At 42.4% G+C, this 16,330-nt stretch overlaps 1 protein-coding gene across 1 annotated transcript in view; it reads left to right on the top strand.

The window, feature by feature from the left end:
* ITGA11 (integrin subunit alpha 11) overlaps positions 1 to 13,048 on the top strand; it is a 234,144-nt gene extending 221,096 nt beyond the window's left edge. The window contains exons 27-30 of the mRNA XM_075342870.1: positions 868 to 978; positions 1,103 to 1,198; positions 1,632 to 1,745; positions 11,798 to 13,048. Of these exons, the coding sequence (XP_075198985.1) occupies positions 868 to 978; positions 1,103 to 1,198; positions 1,632 to 1,745; positions 11,798 to 11,857 (381 nt within the window). The 3' untranslated portion in view covers positions 11,858 to 13,048. The remainder of the gene's footprint in view (positions 1 to 867; positions 979 to 1,102; positions 1,199 to 1,631; positions 1,746 to 11,797) is intronic.
* Positions 13,049 to 16,330: the final 3,282 nt, after the last annotated feature.

Genomic DNA, 16,330 nt, shown 5'->3' with positions numbered 1-16,330 from the left:
CTTTGCATGTTGTGACATCGCTACTGCGATCTCGTCGGGGTCAAATCAAAAGTGACGCACATCCGGCGCCGGTAACGACGTCGCAACGTGTAAAGCCTAGAAGCACCGATAAACGATCGCAAAAGCGTAGAAAATCGGTGATCTGTGTAGTGTCGGTCATTTCCATAATTTCGCTGCAGCGACAGGTACGATGTTGTTCCTCGTTCCTGCGGCAGCACACATCGCTGTGTATGAAGCCGCAGGAGCAAGGAACATCTCCTTACCTGCGTCCCGCCTGCAATGCGGAAGGAAGAAGGTGGGCGGGATGTTTACGTCCCGCTCATCTCCGCCCCTCCGCTTCTATTGGCCGCCTGCCGAGTGACGTCGCTGTGACGCCGCACGACCCGCCCCCTTAGGAAGGAGGCGGGTCGCTGGCCAGAGCGACGTCGCAGGGCAGGTAAGTGCATGTGAAGCTGCCGTAGCGATAATGTTCGCTATGGCAGCTATCACAAGATATCGCATGTGTTGCCCGCCTTTGAATTGACTCTAACTTCTGAATGTCCTTTTTAAAATGTGTAGCCCATCTTCCAGATGTGGCCTTACAAGTGATTTATGGAGGGGTAACAATACGTTGGGATCCCGGGATCTAATCTCCCTTTTTATACACCCTAAAATCTTGTTTGCTTTTGCAGCTGCAGTTTTTGCAGTTTGTCAGGGAAAAAAAATAAGCTCAAATGCCAGGAAAATTTAAAACTTCTGGTTCTCAGAATATAGCGACAAATACAAATTATTTTTTAAAAAAACTGTGTTGATTGAACATGAGTAATAAAACTTAAAAATATGTATCCATTTAGTATAAATGTAGTGACCAGTCTGTGTCTTTTTCAGAATCACACTAACTCGGATGTGGTGTCCATTGAGTGCACTATGGCTCTCGCTTCCAATCAGGAGGGAATACTCACTCTTCATGGATATCTGTGGAGAAGATCCTTCAGAAAGGTAAGAACCGGCTGATGGTGGGAGAGGGATGGGATTTAGGATTGAGTTGGATCAAGATTACATGAGTGAAAGAAAAAAAAATGAACATTGACTTTTCTGAATGGTAATATTATCTCTGTTACAGATGACCTTCCGCTCGGTCAGTCTGGTTAGTTTTGCTGTTCTACAACAAAAGTTCCACAGTCCTTTTATCTTTCGAGAGGAGGAACCCAGCCGCCAGGTGATAATTTACATCATATAATGCTGGTTTTAAAATCGGATTTATGGGGTTTTCCCAAATTTCTGTTATGACTGGACCAAGTCATTTATGGTGGGGGTTTCACAGGATATCATTGTTCAATCCCTTTAATTAAATCTGAAAGTCTCCACTTCAATTGCATCTCATTTGTTTCATTTTAAATAAAAAAATATTGTCATGCAGAAGCCACATCACGAAGATTCAGTCACTGTCCACATATTTCTGGACCTAACTGTAGTAGGAGACACGCCATAGTACACGAAATTACTAAGAAAAATACAGGACCCCACTGCCCCCTACTGGAGAGTACATCAATATACCTAGTGTTCATTAGTGCTTTCTTGATGTGTTTGGAAATGTGCTTCTTGTATAACATTGCCTGCACTGACCTGAAAATACATAATTTATTTTTTAGATCACCTTTGAAATTTCCAAGCAGGAGGAGTGGGAGGTTCCGATATGGATTATCGTCATCAGTACAATAGGTGGGCTCCTGCTACTGGCGCTCCTAGTCCTGGCCCTGTGGAAGGTAAGCCAGTGTTGTGCTGAAGCCATGCTCTTATCCTAAATAATGGTCACATATGTGTATGACAAACTCTATAAGAACATAAAAAATTTAATGTAGAAATTTCAACTACAGTGGAACCTTGGATTAAGAGTAACGTGAACATTTGTAACTTGGTTTAAGAGCAATGATTTGCAATAAGAGCAAATCCTCACCGTGCACACTTCTTTTTCTGTCTTTTCACCATGCTCTGACCCACTCTGGAGGTAACGTTCTATACATATGTACTGTATACAATATGCCATTGAACAATATATACTATATAGCATGTCTATCAATTTGCATTTGTGGATACAGTATTGTACTTTCTTTCTGCACCAGTACAACACATTGCTTATACTGTAATCTACTTGTGCAGTATGCCTGCCCCATATCTTAGTTATGCCCTATTTTGGGGAGAATAGATTTGGGGTGCGTTAACGGATTCCGCTGTTTTCCAAAAGGGCGGATTGTAACGGAAGGAAAACAACGCAAGTGTGAAAGTACCCTTATTCATTCTCATCTGGACTATTGCAACTCTTTACTGAATGGTCTCCCTCTGACCAAACTCTCCCCTCTCCAATCCATCTTCACTGCAGCATCCAAGGTCATATTCCTGTCCAGCCACTTCACTGATTCCTCCACCTTGTGCCAGTCACTACACTGGCTACAGAATACAATACAAACTCTCCACAGTTTTGCACCACCTTATATCTCATCCCTCATCCTTGTCTATCATTCTACCCGCCACCTCCATTCCATAAATGATCTTAGACTAACATCCTGCATAATACGAACTTCACACCTCTGTCTCCAAGACTTTTTTCATGCTGTGCCAGTTTTTTTGAATGCACTACCCCAAAGAATGTGACTAATATCCAACCTCCAAGTTTTAAAGCGTGCATTAAAAACACATCTCTTCAGACAAGCTCATCATCATAACTTAAATATAAACTATTATTATTATTATTATTATTATTATTAATATTATGTACCATACCAGCTAGGAATAAAGTTAGAGGTTAGAAAAATGTTGCTGCTGCCTTCCCAAGCAAAAAAATAGCAAAATATAAAAAAGAGGACTAAATATCCTCCACGATTTAGAATACTCACAGCAGGATAAAGCAGTGATGAACTGCTCAGGCCAAGAAAAACTAATGCACTAACAGGGTGCAACCAGGCCCCCAATAGATGGAAATATCACAGGTGCAAGAGGAGCAAATCACTCACACAACTCCAGAATATGGAGGGGGTGATTGCTGGATAGTAATCCAGTCAGTAGCCTATTACACGCCCATACTATTCGATCAAGCGGGCTGCCCGCCTGATCGAATAGTATGGGCGTGTAATAGGCTGCTGATTAGGTTACTGTGCACCTGTAAGTGTGAACAGAGCCCTATGCAAGCCACTAGTGTGCAATTTTACCATCCAGCAATCACCCCCTCCATATTCTGGAGTTGTGTGAGTGATTTGCTCCTCTTGCACCTGTGATACTTCCATCTATTGGGGGTCTCGTTGCACCCTGTTAATGCATTAGTTTTTCTTGGCCTGAGCAGTTCATCACTGCTTTATTCTGCTGTGAGTATGCCTTCCCAAGCAGCACCATAACCATCTACAGTTTTTTGTTTTTGTATAGCATCTCAAACCCATTGACTCCAATGCAGCTAAACTATAGTAGACACAACCCATAGACAAGTATAGCGTTGTTTCTGGAATGAAGCCTGTCTGTTTCCTAAGTATGGATGACCTTTTTAAAATTCCATTAAGTTTTCATTTTTAGCAGACTTAATGGACCCATGGATTATTGAAAATTACTGTATTTTTTGGTTTATAAAACGCACCAGATTATAAAATGCATCTCAAGTTTAGAGAAAAAAAAAGGATTAAAAAAAAAATGGTGTCTGTCTTATAATCCGCTGGTGTCTTACCGGTGGGAGGGCAGCAGCGACGATGGAGCGTGGTCACAGGAGGCAGGGGCGGTGGTGGAACAGGGCGATGCTGTGGGCGGTGCGGAGGGGGGACAAGATGCGGCGGTGGCATTGTGAGGTAGGCAAACACCAAGAAACTGCTGGCGATGCAGGATTCAAGGAAATGGCACCCGGAGTTGGTGCGTGCACAGATTGACCTATCGGCTCAATGACAAGCCAAGATCTCATCTGCGCATGCACCACCTCCAGACGCCATTCTCCTTAAGTCCACTGCTTTGAGCTCAATGGGTTGGAGGCTGCGCGTGCACAGATGAGATGAGCCGAGAGCACTATCTGCGCACATGCTGGCTCCAGGCGCCATTATTTGAAGCCCACACTGCCGACAGCCCCAGCCTCGCAGCCCACAGCGCCCACAGCACAAGCACCAGCAGCTGCAGCATCGCCCCTTCCTCCTGCTACCCCTCTCCACCGCCTCCAGGTAAGCTACATTCAGATTATAAGACGCACCCCTCATTTTCCTCCCAAATTTTTAGTCCGAAAAATATGGTATGTTAAATATCATTGCAAAAATGTGTTACGGACTGCACACCTAAAGGAATAAATTCATATGCTAATGCACGTACATTAGGCCAAAATGAAGATAAATATATAGAAACCATATGCCGCAGCACTAAGGATTAAAGAATACATGAACTCTAGGGGTGAGTAAAGCCGAACGGTAAAGTCTGGGGTTCGCACTGGACACTGGGTGGCCGGGTCTCAGACACGAACACAGACTTTTAAAAAAAAAAAATCAGACTTCAGGTACTGTCCATATACATATAAAGTTTGTTGAAAGTCTAGAGCGCAGCCAGCCAATCAACAAGCTTTTTTGCATGCGGAAGTTGCCTGTATGTTGCTGTGAAAAATAAAGAAAAAGTAAAAAATGACGTGGGCTCCGGCATATTTTTGATATTAGGTAAAGCAGACAACTGTGGAATGCAAGCCCCAGCTGTAAGTTTAACCTTGGCTAGTTCTCAAAAATAGAGGGGATCCCACTCCATTTTTTAAAAATGATTTAAACAAATAATTTTAAAAAATGGCGTGGGGTCCCCCCTATTTTTGATAACCAGCCAAGGTAAAGCAGACATCTGGGGGCTGGTATTAACAGGCTGGAAAGGTCCATGGTTATTTGGCCCTCCCAGCCTAAAAACAACAGCCCGCAGCCTCCCCAGAAGCCGCCCCATTCATTTGATGTATCAATTCTGGCGCTTTGTCCGCCTCTTCCTGATTGCTGCAGTGGTAATCAGGGTAATACTTTTGGGGTTGATGTCAGCTGTGTCTTGACAGCTGGCATCAAACCCAGGGGGTTAGTAATGAAAAGGCGTCTATCAGACAACCCCATTACTAACCCAGCAAGTATAGTGTTAAAAAAAAATGTGTTTCTGTGAATACCACTCTCCTACACTCCTTTCTTCACCAATTTATTAAATTTAAAAATCCTCGAAGTTTTGACATAATCTAATTGGTGAATAATGACTCCCCCCTACTCCCTCGTTAACCAATTTATTAACTAAATAGAAATTCTGGAAGTTTCAACATAATCCAATGGAATAATGTCCAACAACTCCTATCGATTCCTATAAAGCTTTTTTCTGAATTGATGGGCTTTGTGGGAGATTACTCCATTGGATTACATGGGAACTTCCAGGATTTCTTTTTAATTAATAAAGTGGTGAACAAGGGAGTGCTGGTGGAGAGTCTTTTTTCACCAATTGAATTATGTTGGAAATTTGAGGGGGGGGGGGTTTATTTGTTTATTGCCAGTTGTCAATGCACAGCTGACATCAACCCCAAATGTATTACCATGATTGCCACTGCACTAGGGCAATCGGGAAGGGTCGGGCAAAGCGTGACAAATATTACATTTAATGAATGCGCCACTTCTGGGACAGCTGTGGGCTGCTATTTTTAGGCTTGGAGGAGAAAAATAACCATGTGCCTTCCCAGCCTGATAATACCAGTCCCCAGCTTTCTACTGTATGTTGCCTGGTTATCAAAAATAGGGTGGATCTCACTAGGTTTTGCTTATCTATTTATTTTTTTATATATATACATATATATATACAGCTTGGGATCCGCTCTATTTTTGATAATCAGTGCTATGTAGGGCTGATAATTTGTAATGTACAGCAAGTTTTTGAGTGGTTGTCAGACCATAGGGTCAGTAAAAGTTAAGTGGGCACACAATGGGAGGGGCTGGTTGATAGGGAGAGAGACAGTTCCTTCTAGAAAGTTAGTGAAGATCCAGTGTGTAACAGAGACGGACATGTAGTCTGCAGGTTGTCAAGGCTGCATGCAGTGGGTGACTTGTGGTAGGAGAAAAATGGAGACCTGAACAGAGATAGCATGAACCTCGAGTGTTTAATGGAACATTGAGCGTAAACAACTGTGAAGTTAGAGACCGTCCCTTGGACGGAGCAACCCAAGACAATAGGAGTCAGAGGACAGGACTCTAGTGGCCAGGTGCATAACCATCAAGGGAATGGGTTAATACTGACTGACAAGCTAACATAGTCTTTTTGCCCTGGCAGATACTACCAAAGCATCTGAGACCATAAGTGTCTACTTTGCTGTAGTGGCAAAACCCCCTGTACCTACTCTTCTATGAGAAGAGATGTGAAGTTGTAAAAACGGAAGTGATTGTCACGAACTCTACCGCTGTCAATGACTGGGTTGCACAGGGAGTCATAGGACTCAGTAGGAATTAGGACAGTGTGCAAGAATGCTTTGTGCTGAAGAAACGATCAGGAAATTATGTGCCCGCTATCATGTGTGAAGTTGTTACAAATGAACTGTTAAGTAAAGAGTTGTTGTTTAAAATCAGTTGGGGGTCTCCTAAGTCGTCATCTGGTCCTGGCAGCAGAAATCAGTGGCAGCATGCGACCTGCATTGGCGAACGGCCCACATGACATAAGTGAACACACTCAGCCAGGGCTGTGTATTTCATATAGCATGGTGGGGCGTCTGGAGTCATTCTCTCACCCACGACTGCTGCTGTGTGCCACTCTACACTACAATGGTAAAAAACGTGAGCTAGTTAGATTACAGTTTTGATCAAAATAGTATAGTATAAGCCCACACATCAGCAACAGGGTGACCTCATTCCAGATGCGACTGTAAATTCTACAGATTCACCTCACCCGGTCATCAATTTAACCACAGGATCCAGATATGCTTTGATCTATTTAAAATTTAGGGTCTAAGCAGAAATGAGGTCACCTTGTTTCCTGTGGATAAAGTATATTTTGATCAAAACTGTAAACTAAGAACCTCCGATTTTGTCTGTGTGTAGAAAAACTGTAATTCATATATTTATTAACTGCAGAATTGTGTTTCATAGTGTCTTTGTATATATCTGCATAGTGGCCATGGTGTACTTGCATCTGCATATTTGTTTAATATTGTAGGAGTCTTGACCTTATCCTCAGCGGCGGACATGCCACTGGTGCAGCCGTTGCAAATGCACCAGGGCCTAATATAGAGTCAGTGGCAGAATTTACGCTAAGAGGGGAGGGATGGGGCCGTTCCTGAGTCATTTGCAGAAAGAAAAAGAAAAAATGACCAAACGTCCAAAATATAAGAATGAGGTATTTATTGTGCCAAAGGAGGAGGAAAAAGCTGACAAAATGTGGCATATATAGTAATAACCACCTGGGTATGATTGGTACAGAAAGGCATTTACATTTAGCAATGATAAAGAACTTACATGATTAACATACGATATTAGCCAACAAAGGTAAATGCCTGACCACTTTACCACAGACCATGAATGTAAAGAAAGGGGAGAAGAACAGAGACTGAAAATGCCCAAAAGGAGGGCTAGAATATAGTCAGGGAGTATAATTAGATCATATACAGCAATCTGTGGTGAGGGAGGGGATATCTGACTGTACCTTGCAATACAGGACCCAGGGGTAAGCGTTTACCTGACGCCGGCGTTTCGGTGGAAACCTTCGTCAGGGGGCGGTGACAAAGAGTGAAGGAATAGAAGGGATTAAAAAGGCTGAGTGGCAAATGACATCGTGCCACGTCAACATATCAACTAGCTGCGCGTCATTAATGACGCATGCGCAGCCTCAACCAACATAGGACCCGGACGGACGCCGCGTCATGGAAACAGGGAATGAGTCACGTGGGAATCACGAGACCCAGTCCCGAACCATAAAGATACGGCAAGCCGCACGGGACCCAGGCGCCGAGGCCACACATGTGTACAGACGGATGTCATTTGCAGACATACTGTAGGGAGGCGGCTATTTTGCTGCACTCTGCAATAGTTCGCGGAAGGGGCCTCCGCCTTCTTCTCCAGACGCTGCCACTGGATCTGTAATGCAAGTAACACAGCATCGCAGGGAGGGAGTCGCTCATGCCTAGCCTGACAGTCGTGATTCCCTCTCTGCTCCTTCTGCGTGTCCTGCAGTGGACGGACTGTTCTGTGTGCCGTGAATAGAAAGAAGCCTTCACAACTTGCGCTCTGCTTTCATGTCGAACCGCGTGAGGGGAGTCTGAGGGGGAATCTTCTACTCCCCTCACATAGATCGAGATGAGAGGAGTGTGAAGATCTCTATCCAGGGCACACAGAATATTGTGCCCCCTGCAAAACGAGCAGAGAGGGAATCACGTAAGGAGTCAGGAGAAGCCCTTTATATAGTATCAGACACTGCACACACTGTGGTCTCTTCCCCTGTCAGTCAATTACAGACTCCACCTTATAATCACATCTATGATAGGCTGACAGTGGATGAAGAACAAGTTATCTTCACTGTGGAGTCACACCTTGAAACAGGAAACTGTAGAAGACCATGGACAAGTCTGATCATAAGAGCCAGTCATGTCCACAAATTGCAGATCTGCCAGGCTCTGTGTGCATAGCAAAGGAGCGGCTGTCTGTTAATGATATGCTCTAACCTGGTCTATAAAACAGACCAGACTACTGCATGCTATGTGTGAGCTATCAAGGAGAACGTCATTTATATCTATATATTGCAATACTATAGTATTACAGTGTAAAGAACAGGCGATCAGGCAATCACAAATTTAACTCCCTTAAGCCATTAAAAATGAAAGTAAAAAATAAAGTTATATAAAAACATATAAAAATTTAAAGAACCGTCTTTTCCTTCATTAAACATAAAGAAGTAAAAAAATAAATATATTTGGTAAGGCTGAACTCACATGCACATATAAATCATGCTAGTGCTATCTGATGTTTTGTCAGTGAGCACTAGGTCCAAAGATATACTAAAAGGATTTATCAGCCCAATAAATTTCGGGGTTCAATTAGATAATCAGTTTTTCTCACCATACTGTTCACATTTCGCCATAATGAGACCAAGATGACACCTAACAATTGATTAACAGTACCTTGCCATTGTAATGATTTAAACAGGATGCTCTCAGACAGAAGTGGCCACTGAGCTTTGGTGTCAGTGTCATCAGCAGGTTGCAACAGAGATACAAAGAGACTGAAAGTGTCACTAAAAGGCAGAGAAGTGGACATCATTTGTCCACATCCCTCACTGATGACCTCTTCATTGTGAATAAAATGTATAATTGGTGAAGGAAGGTTGAACTAGATGGAACTAGGTCTTTTTCAACCTATGTAATTATGTAACAATGCTCTTTGGAACTGGATGATGAATGCGACATAACTTCAAACACATTTAAGGGAAATGAGAGATGCCCAAGTGTCACGTCAGACCATTAGAAACCATTTACATCAGCGTGGTCTGTGTGCTAGATGACTTTCAAGGGTACCTGACTATGCCACCAGGCACAAGCATCATTGTCTTTCTAGACGAGGGACCAGTGGGCCACACTGCTGCTCACTGATGAAAGTCGATGCACGCTGAGCAGTAACTATGGCCACTAACGATTTTGGAGACATCTAAAAGACTGTTATGCATCAGCTACTGTTGTCACCAGAGAAATCTTTAGTGGTGGAGATGTTACAATGTGGGCAAGTGTGTCTAGTCAATACAGAACTGCTCTACACTTTGTGACTGGTACAGTGGCAGCCCCTACTACTAGCATAACATCATAAATCCAGTCATTGTGCCTCGGCATGAACACCGGCCTAATTTCATCTTCATGGACGACAATGCTCCAGCTCATCGAGGTCGCATCATTAGAGAACGGCTGCTGGAGACTGGGAGACCTCAAATGGTGCGGCCTGCACTTTTTTCCAGACCTAAATCCTATAAAAATAAAAACTTATGGTATCAGCCGAATCACTGTATAGAGGCCGTAATTCTGTACACCAGAACCTCAATGACCTGAGGGCTGCCCTTCAAGAAGAGTGGGATACCATGCCTCGGCAGATAACTCCCCTTTTGAACAGCAGGAGACGTCGTTGTCAAGTTGTAATTGATGCTCAAGGCCATATGACCAGTTATTGAGACATTTACATGTTTGCGGGTGTACCCACTAGTGTTGTTGGCTTTTGTTTCAACAAATTGTTTGAGATGAGGAAATCAACATTGCGTGTTTCTACTTCAATGCCCTACCTTCATGATAAAAAGTTCACACTAGAGTGATATTTTAAGTTTTCCATAAATTTCACCAACTTTTTGTGCTTAGTATATGTTTAAAAACTGTCATTCCTCGTCTCCTCCATCTTGCACACATTGGGATATCACTGCTTTCAGCAGCTCCCACCACACAATAGCAGTCGTGGAATAGCTTGCTGACTGCAGGGAGGGACGGTCAAACACATATTTAGTGTTTTGGGCAGGGGTGGATATATCACATGCGCAGCAGGTCAACTGTACATGGACCGAGTAGTGTAGGCAGGCTCTAGGGCATAGGGTGGCTCATTTGTTGTACAGGTGAGTCTCCCTATGTAGATTCATCTTAAAACGTTGCGAGGACTCCCCTGTGTGTCGCTGTCTGGTCCGTAGATGTTTTAATTATTTTGCTAAGTGGTATCTGTCTGGCACTAAAACTCACAGCTTTAGCTGTAATCCACAGACTGGAGCCCTTCACAGTCATTGTCCGCCCCTGCTGATCGTGTATTGGGGCATGTGGCCACCCCATAGGCCATGCACCCTATTTTTCCAATTTTCCCCAGACATTTTTCTTTACTTAAAGTATAACTAGATTCTGTTCTTCATTTCAGGCCGGGGGATGAAGAGGCAAGTCTGTAGAATATAGTGCACGAGATTGACATTAGCTTACAAACTGTGGCTGCAAATATATTGAAGAAAAGTTTATCATTAGCAGGGTAGATGAGAATGGGAATTGCATTTTGCAATTGTAATGATGGTAGTTGGACAAAACATTGTCAGTCTAAGAAGAAAAGATTAATAAATGAGTAGTTAACAGTAAGTTAATATCTTCTGGATAATGTTATTTACATGAGAACACAGTATATATATAAAAGAAGTAGGGGTTAATGGATAAATGGATATGGGACCTGCAGATTCACTGGCAGCATTAAGTGTACATAGTCCTACTGCAAAGGCCAAATATCTTGGACGTTAACTTACCTTGGATTGTCCATCACTAGAAATGAGTGAACCCGAGGTCCGGTGTTCATACCAAACGCAGTCTTTACACACAAAACACCCCGAAAAAAACAGAGTTTGGGTTCAGTGTTTGGGTGCTTTACGTATGCAAACCACTCGAGCGAGCATCGCTGTGCTCAGTTACGCTCAGTGTTCAGCCCAGGCAAGTCGCGTGCAGTGTTTGCTCAACTTGCACTGGGGGTAACAACAACGTGATCGGATGTAGTGTGCACCAAACAAAAACAAAAAATGGAAAAACCCTGCACACCTGCCCCTGGAAGGGCTCTGTTTATTGCTGGCTGCATGTTGACGGGACCCGAATTGCCCAAGTAGTGACTTCTATTGGGGTTCAAGTTAAGTCCAGGTCTTAAACCAAACTTTATCTAAAGTCCGGCTGAACACGCCGAACCTCAATGGGTCTGCTCATCTCTATCCATCACCATTGAGCAGATGGGTGTTAATAAGCTTTGGTTAATTAACAGAACAGAATCCGATAGTCCTAGGCTATACACCATTAGCATTCACCTTTTGATCACGTATACCTTTTTTTTTTCTCTTTCAGCTGGGATTCTTTAAACGTAGCCACCATGAGAGAGAGGAAGAAGATAAAGTTTTGGAGTGAAATCGCAATGGCAAAATAAAACTCTTGGCCCACTACCTGTGCCAATACTTATATGGACCAACCCAAGGGCCCAGAGGGAGGAGCTGGCTGCCTGTATGAGAACGGAAAACAAATGGATGGATGCAATTATCTCAGAAAGGCCGACTTGCACAGGGCTGAAGACGAGATGGTAACTTGAACATTACCACCACACGGTGCCTCAGGGAGTAGGGTGAACGGCTCCTGCTTCTTCTTTGGCCCCTATTTATTTCTTTTTGACCTGAAATTCAAGGAATTTACAGCCAAAGACTGAACTTGCGTATTCTGACAGGTTCTGCTCAGGGATCAACCTACCAGTCACTACCATACGGCGGAGACCACTGCCTGTTTCCCTGGAAGTCACTGTCTATACCTGGAATTACTATTATTATTACTCTCTCATTTTCTAATTTTTTTTTTATTCTTTTTGAAGACCACTGTAAGATGGCCAGGGAGCAGGGGATGAGAAACCATAGTAATTTTCTTGATAGAATGACAGAAAGTGGGATGAAAATATGATACGATGACAATAGAGCCATAGTTTACAATCATGCACTGATCATCTTCCTTAGTAACTCAAAGAAAATTACTGTTTCCAACTATATTAGAAGACAGTGTTCACAATTGACAAACTGGACTCCTTATATATTTTACAAATTGGTGCGATTGGTACAAAAAAATTATATTTAAAACTAGAGCAATCAGATATTGGATCAGTTGTCCATAGAAATGTATCAGATTCCAGATAACATTTTTCCAATGAAGGTTAGAAAATGAAAAATGATATCCATATGGATGAAATAAAAAACAGATTAATAATTTGCATCAATACTTCCTATTCTTTGAGGTGCAGCCTCCTGCACTGCTGGCCGTAGCTCTGCTCAACCACAGCCATGCAATTTTCTTCCCCAATCGAGAGGACACTGGCCACTGTGGGGAGGAGGCATTTTGGCCAGTAGCAGCTTGTGAGCACAATTTAAGGCTATGTTCACACAGTGTTTTTGAGGATTTTTTTGGGAGCAAATCTGACCCAAAGTCTTCAACAACCACGTAAAAAAAAACTCTTGGAAACCTTTCCAATTCATTTATATGGGAAATCTACTTTGCTGTTTATATGAAGAGTTTCTTGGTCTCTTTTTGTCCCTAAAAAGGAATTAAAAAGTGTCCGACGCATTAAATAGTTTTTATTAAAGTTTAAAAAAAATACACACAGGTGAACAAAAATAATACCCCACCTTCATGAGATACTTCTTATCCCCACATGGCATGTCACTTCTTTAGGCTCTGTGCGCACTTTGCGTTGAGTTTCTTGCAGTTCTAAACACATCCTCTGGCAGAAATTGTCTTTGTCAAATTTGGTTTTGACCACAAAAATGCTAAAAATACGCTTGCGTTTTTATCGCGTTTTAGCTGCGTTTTTACCGCGATTTACATGCTTATTCATTGCTTAAAGTCAGATGCATTTTGAATACAAATACACTACTAAATAAAGTTTAAACATTCAAAAATTATGAAAAAAACCGGAAAAAAATGATAACAAATATCATGATTAAAGTCATGCACAAAATAGCTAATTTTATTAAAATTATAACTGTTTTCTAATATTTATGCATAAAATAACGTTAAATTATGGATTTTCATTACTTTAATTGTCGGACTACGTGTGTGTGTAAAAGGACATATCATGCCCTTATTATAAAGTCAAAAACGCATGCATTTATATTGTCAAAAAAAGCATGTTTTTGTATCAAAAAAGCATGTAAAACGCTGGGATTTTGATTTAGGATGCGTTTTGAAAGTTCTCATTGACTCTAATGTTAGCAAAACGCTGCCAAAATGGCAAAAACAATTGACATGTTGCTTCTTTAAACGCTGAGTTTTTCCCACATTTTCTGCAACTGAAACGCTGCATTTTTAACAGCATTGAGCGCACAAGAAATTACAATTTCCCATAGACTTGGCTTGAAAATCAAAATGCATGCATCTTTTAATTAAAACGCTGCAGTTCAAAATGCTGCGAAAACGCAACGTGCGCACATAGCCTTAAAGCGTATCCTGAAGGAAGCCTCTCCAAACTGGCCCTATCCAATCCAAAGGCTGCTTTAGCAAAAACTGTTCTTCTAAGGCTATGTGTACAAAATGACATTGCTGTGGACATCCTCCTTCTTATGTCACTTCTTTTAAACGCTTCTGGGTTCGGAAACCTTGAAGTGATTAAAATAAATGACGCCTCATTCTTTGGATGGCATCTGCAAGGAAGTCACCCATTCTCTATACTTGAACGTACAGAGTAAAAGATGCCGGCAGCTGAGCCGCTGCAAAAAAAGCCTGAAGAGACGCTCATGAAGCCACTTCAAGAAAGCTACTGCTGGTGTTTCCCTTAAGCAGCCTCACCTTAAAAAAACCTAGGGTGTGCACCGCTGTCTTAAACCTATCACCAGGTTTTCCCTCCACCACCAGTTGGCCCTTATATGCAGCATTTCAGAATATTGTATATAAGAGCCCAGGCCGCTCTGTATAACGTAAAAAACACCTTTATTATACTCACCTGCAGGGTGGCTGTATTCAATAGGTGTAGCTGGTCTCGGGTCCGGCGCATCCTCTATCCTGTGCAGTCGCCATCCTCTTTCCCAGCTCCATGTGGATGACGCATCCTACGTCACCCAAACAGAAGCCTCCATTTTGCTCCCGTGCAAGAGTACTTAGATCTGCCCTGCTGTGGGCAGATCAAAGTATTGTAGTGCACATGCGCGGCCGGTCTGACCTTTCCTCGCGCCTGAGCATTACAGTAGATCAAAGTGCACATGCGCATGAGCGCAATGGAGGTCTCCGTGTGAATGATGTAGGACCTGTAATTCTCTCAGAGCTGGGAAGAAGGATGGCAATGGTAGGAAGAGAGGAGGCTCCGGGCTGAGACCAGCGACATCCATTGAACCCGACCGCCCACAGGTGAGTATAATAAAAGCTCTTCCTTATATTATACAGGGTGGCCTGGGCTCTTATATACCGTATAGTATTTTAGAATGCTGTATATAACAGCTTACTTGTGATGGCTGCAGTTTATAGGGGAAAAACCTGGTGACAGGTTACCTTTTAAAAGGCTATATGTACATACCCTATAAAATTCCGTCACAAAACTCTTCACAAGGAGTTTCCAGAAGTTTTTTTCATTTTCATTTTTTTGACTGCCTCAGAAAACTCTGTTAGGCTTTGTGCAGTTGGAGTTTTCCAAGGCGTTAAAAAACTACATGTTTTTAAAACCAAAACCTCTTTTTTTGCGGGATTTTTGAAAGAATCATTCTTTTACTTCAGTGTTTTTAAAGAACTTCAAAAGAATTTCTTCTTGAACTGAACAATAGCCTTTTGATTTAACATCACCAAGAATGGTGCGGATCCCATCAGGATTTGCTTCCAAGAAATGACATGCCCTTTTGTTTCCCTACAAGGCATTTTTCAAAATTCCTTTAGAAGAAAAATAAAAACACTCAAAAACTCCTAACAGGAACAGCAGAGAAGTCGATAGTGATTCGCTCAAAAGTTCCATGTGAACAAAACCTAAGAACTTTTAATCTATCAAATGTTTTAGACTGTGTATCATTTATGATTTTGTTAAAATGATCTTTGAATTTAAAGAAAAAAAAAACAGCTTTCTAACAAACACAGCACCTTACCTGCAGATAGGACATGTGTAATATTGAAGCTCTGCCCTATATAACTCAATACAGCACAGTATGTTTTAGGTTAAACCTGTAATCAGGCTTCATTTCCATTAGGACATGTCTAGGCTGATGCATGGGCACGATAGCATCCACTAATGGTTCTTTAAGGCTGCTTTCACACATCCGGTTTTTGCTGAGCGGCACAATACGGCACTTTGCAGAAAAAAAGCAACCGTTTTTTTTTTGCTGCCGGTTGTGTTTTTTTCTGCATAGACTTGCATTAGCGCCGTATTGTGCCACATGGCCTTGCGTTGTGTCCGTTTTTTGCCGGATGCGGCATATTTAGCTCATGCGGCGGCCAGATGGAACGTTGCCTGACACGTTTCTTTTGTGCAGCGAAAAAAAACACATTGCGCCGAATTCGGTGCGATTTACAATGCAAGCCTATGGACGCCGGATGCAGCGTCCTGCGGCAAAAACCACATCCGGCCGCCAGATGTGGTTTTTTGCACTGCGCATGCTTAGTATCAAGCCGCATCCGTCAAAAACCGGACGGGCCACATGGAAAAACTTATGCAACAAATCCGTTTTTTTCACAGCATCCGTTGCATAGGTTTTTGAGCCGGATTGAGCCGCACTGCAAAAAACGGATGGGTGAAAGCAGCCTTATACATACTTTGAAGGTAAAGGTGTTTCATGAGCCATATTATTGATGTTCCACTAGAAACTTTGTTCATTAAGACCCTCTACACCCTCTAAGATATTATAAAACTTCTCCTATACTTTCAATGTTAAA

The sequence above is a fragment of the Anomaloglossus baeobatrachus genome, chromosome 4 (genome assembly GCF_048569485.1).
Source record: "Anomaloglossus baeobatrachus isolate aAnoBae1 chromosome 4, aAnoBae1.hap1, whole genome shotgun sequence".
Classification (NCBI taxonomy): Eukaryota; Metazoa; Chordata; class Amphibia; order Anura; family Aromobatidae; genus Anomaloglossus; species Anomaloglossus baeobatrachus.
The sequence above is the reverse complement of the archived record's forward strand: the minus strand, read 5'-3'. Positions and strand labels throughout refer to the sequence as shown.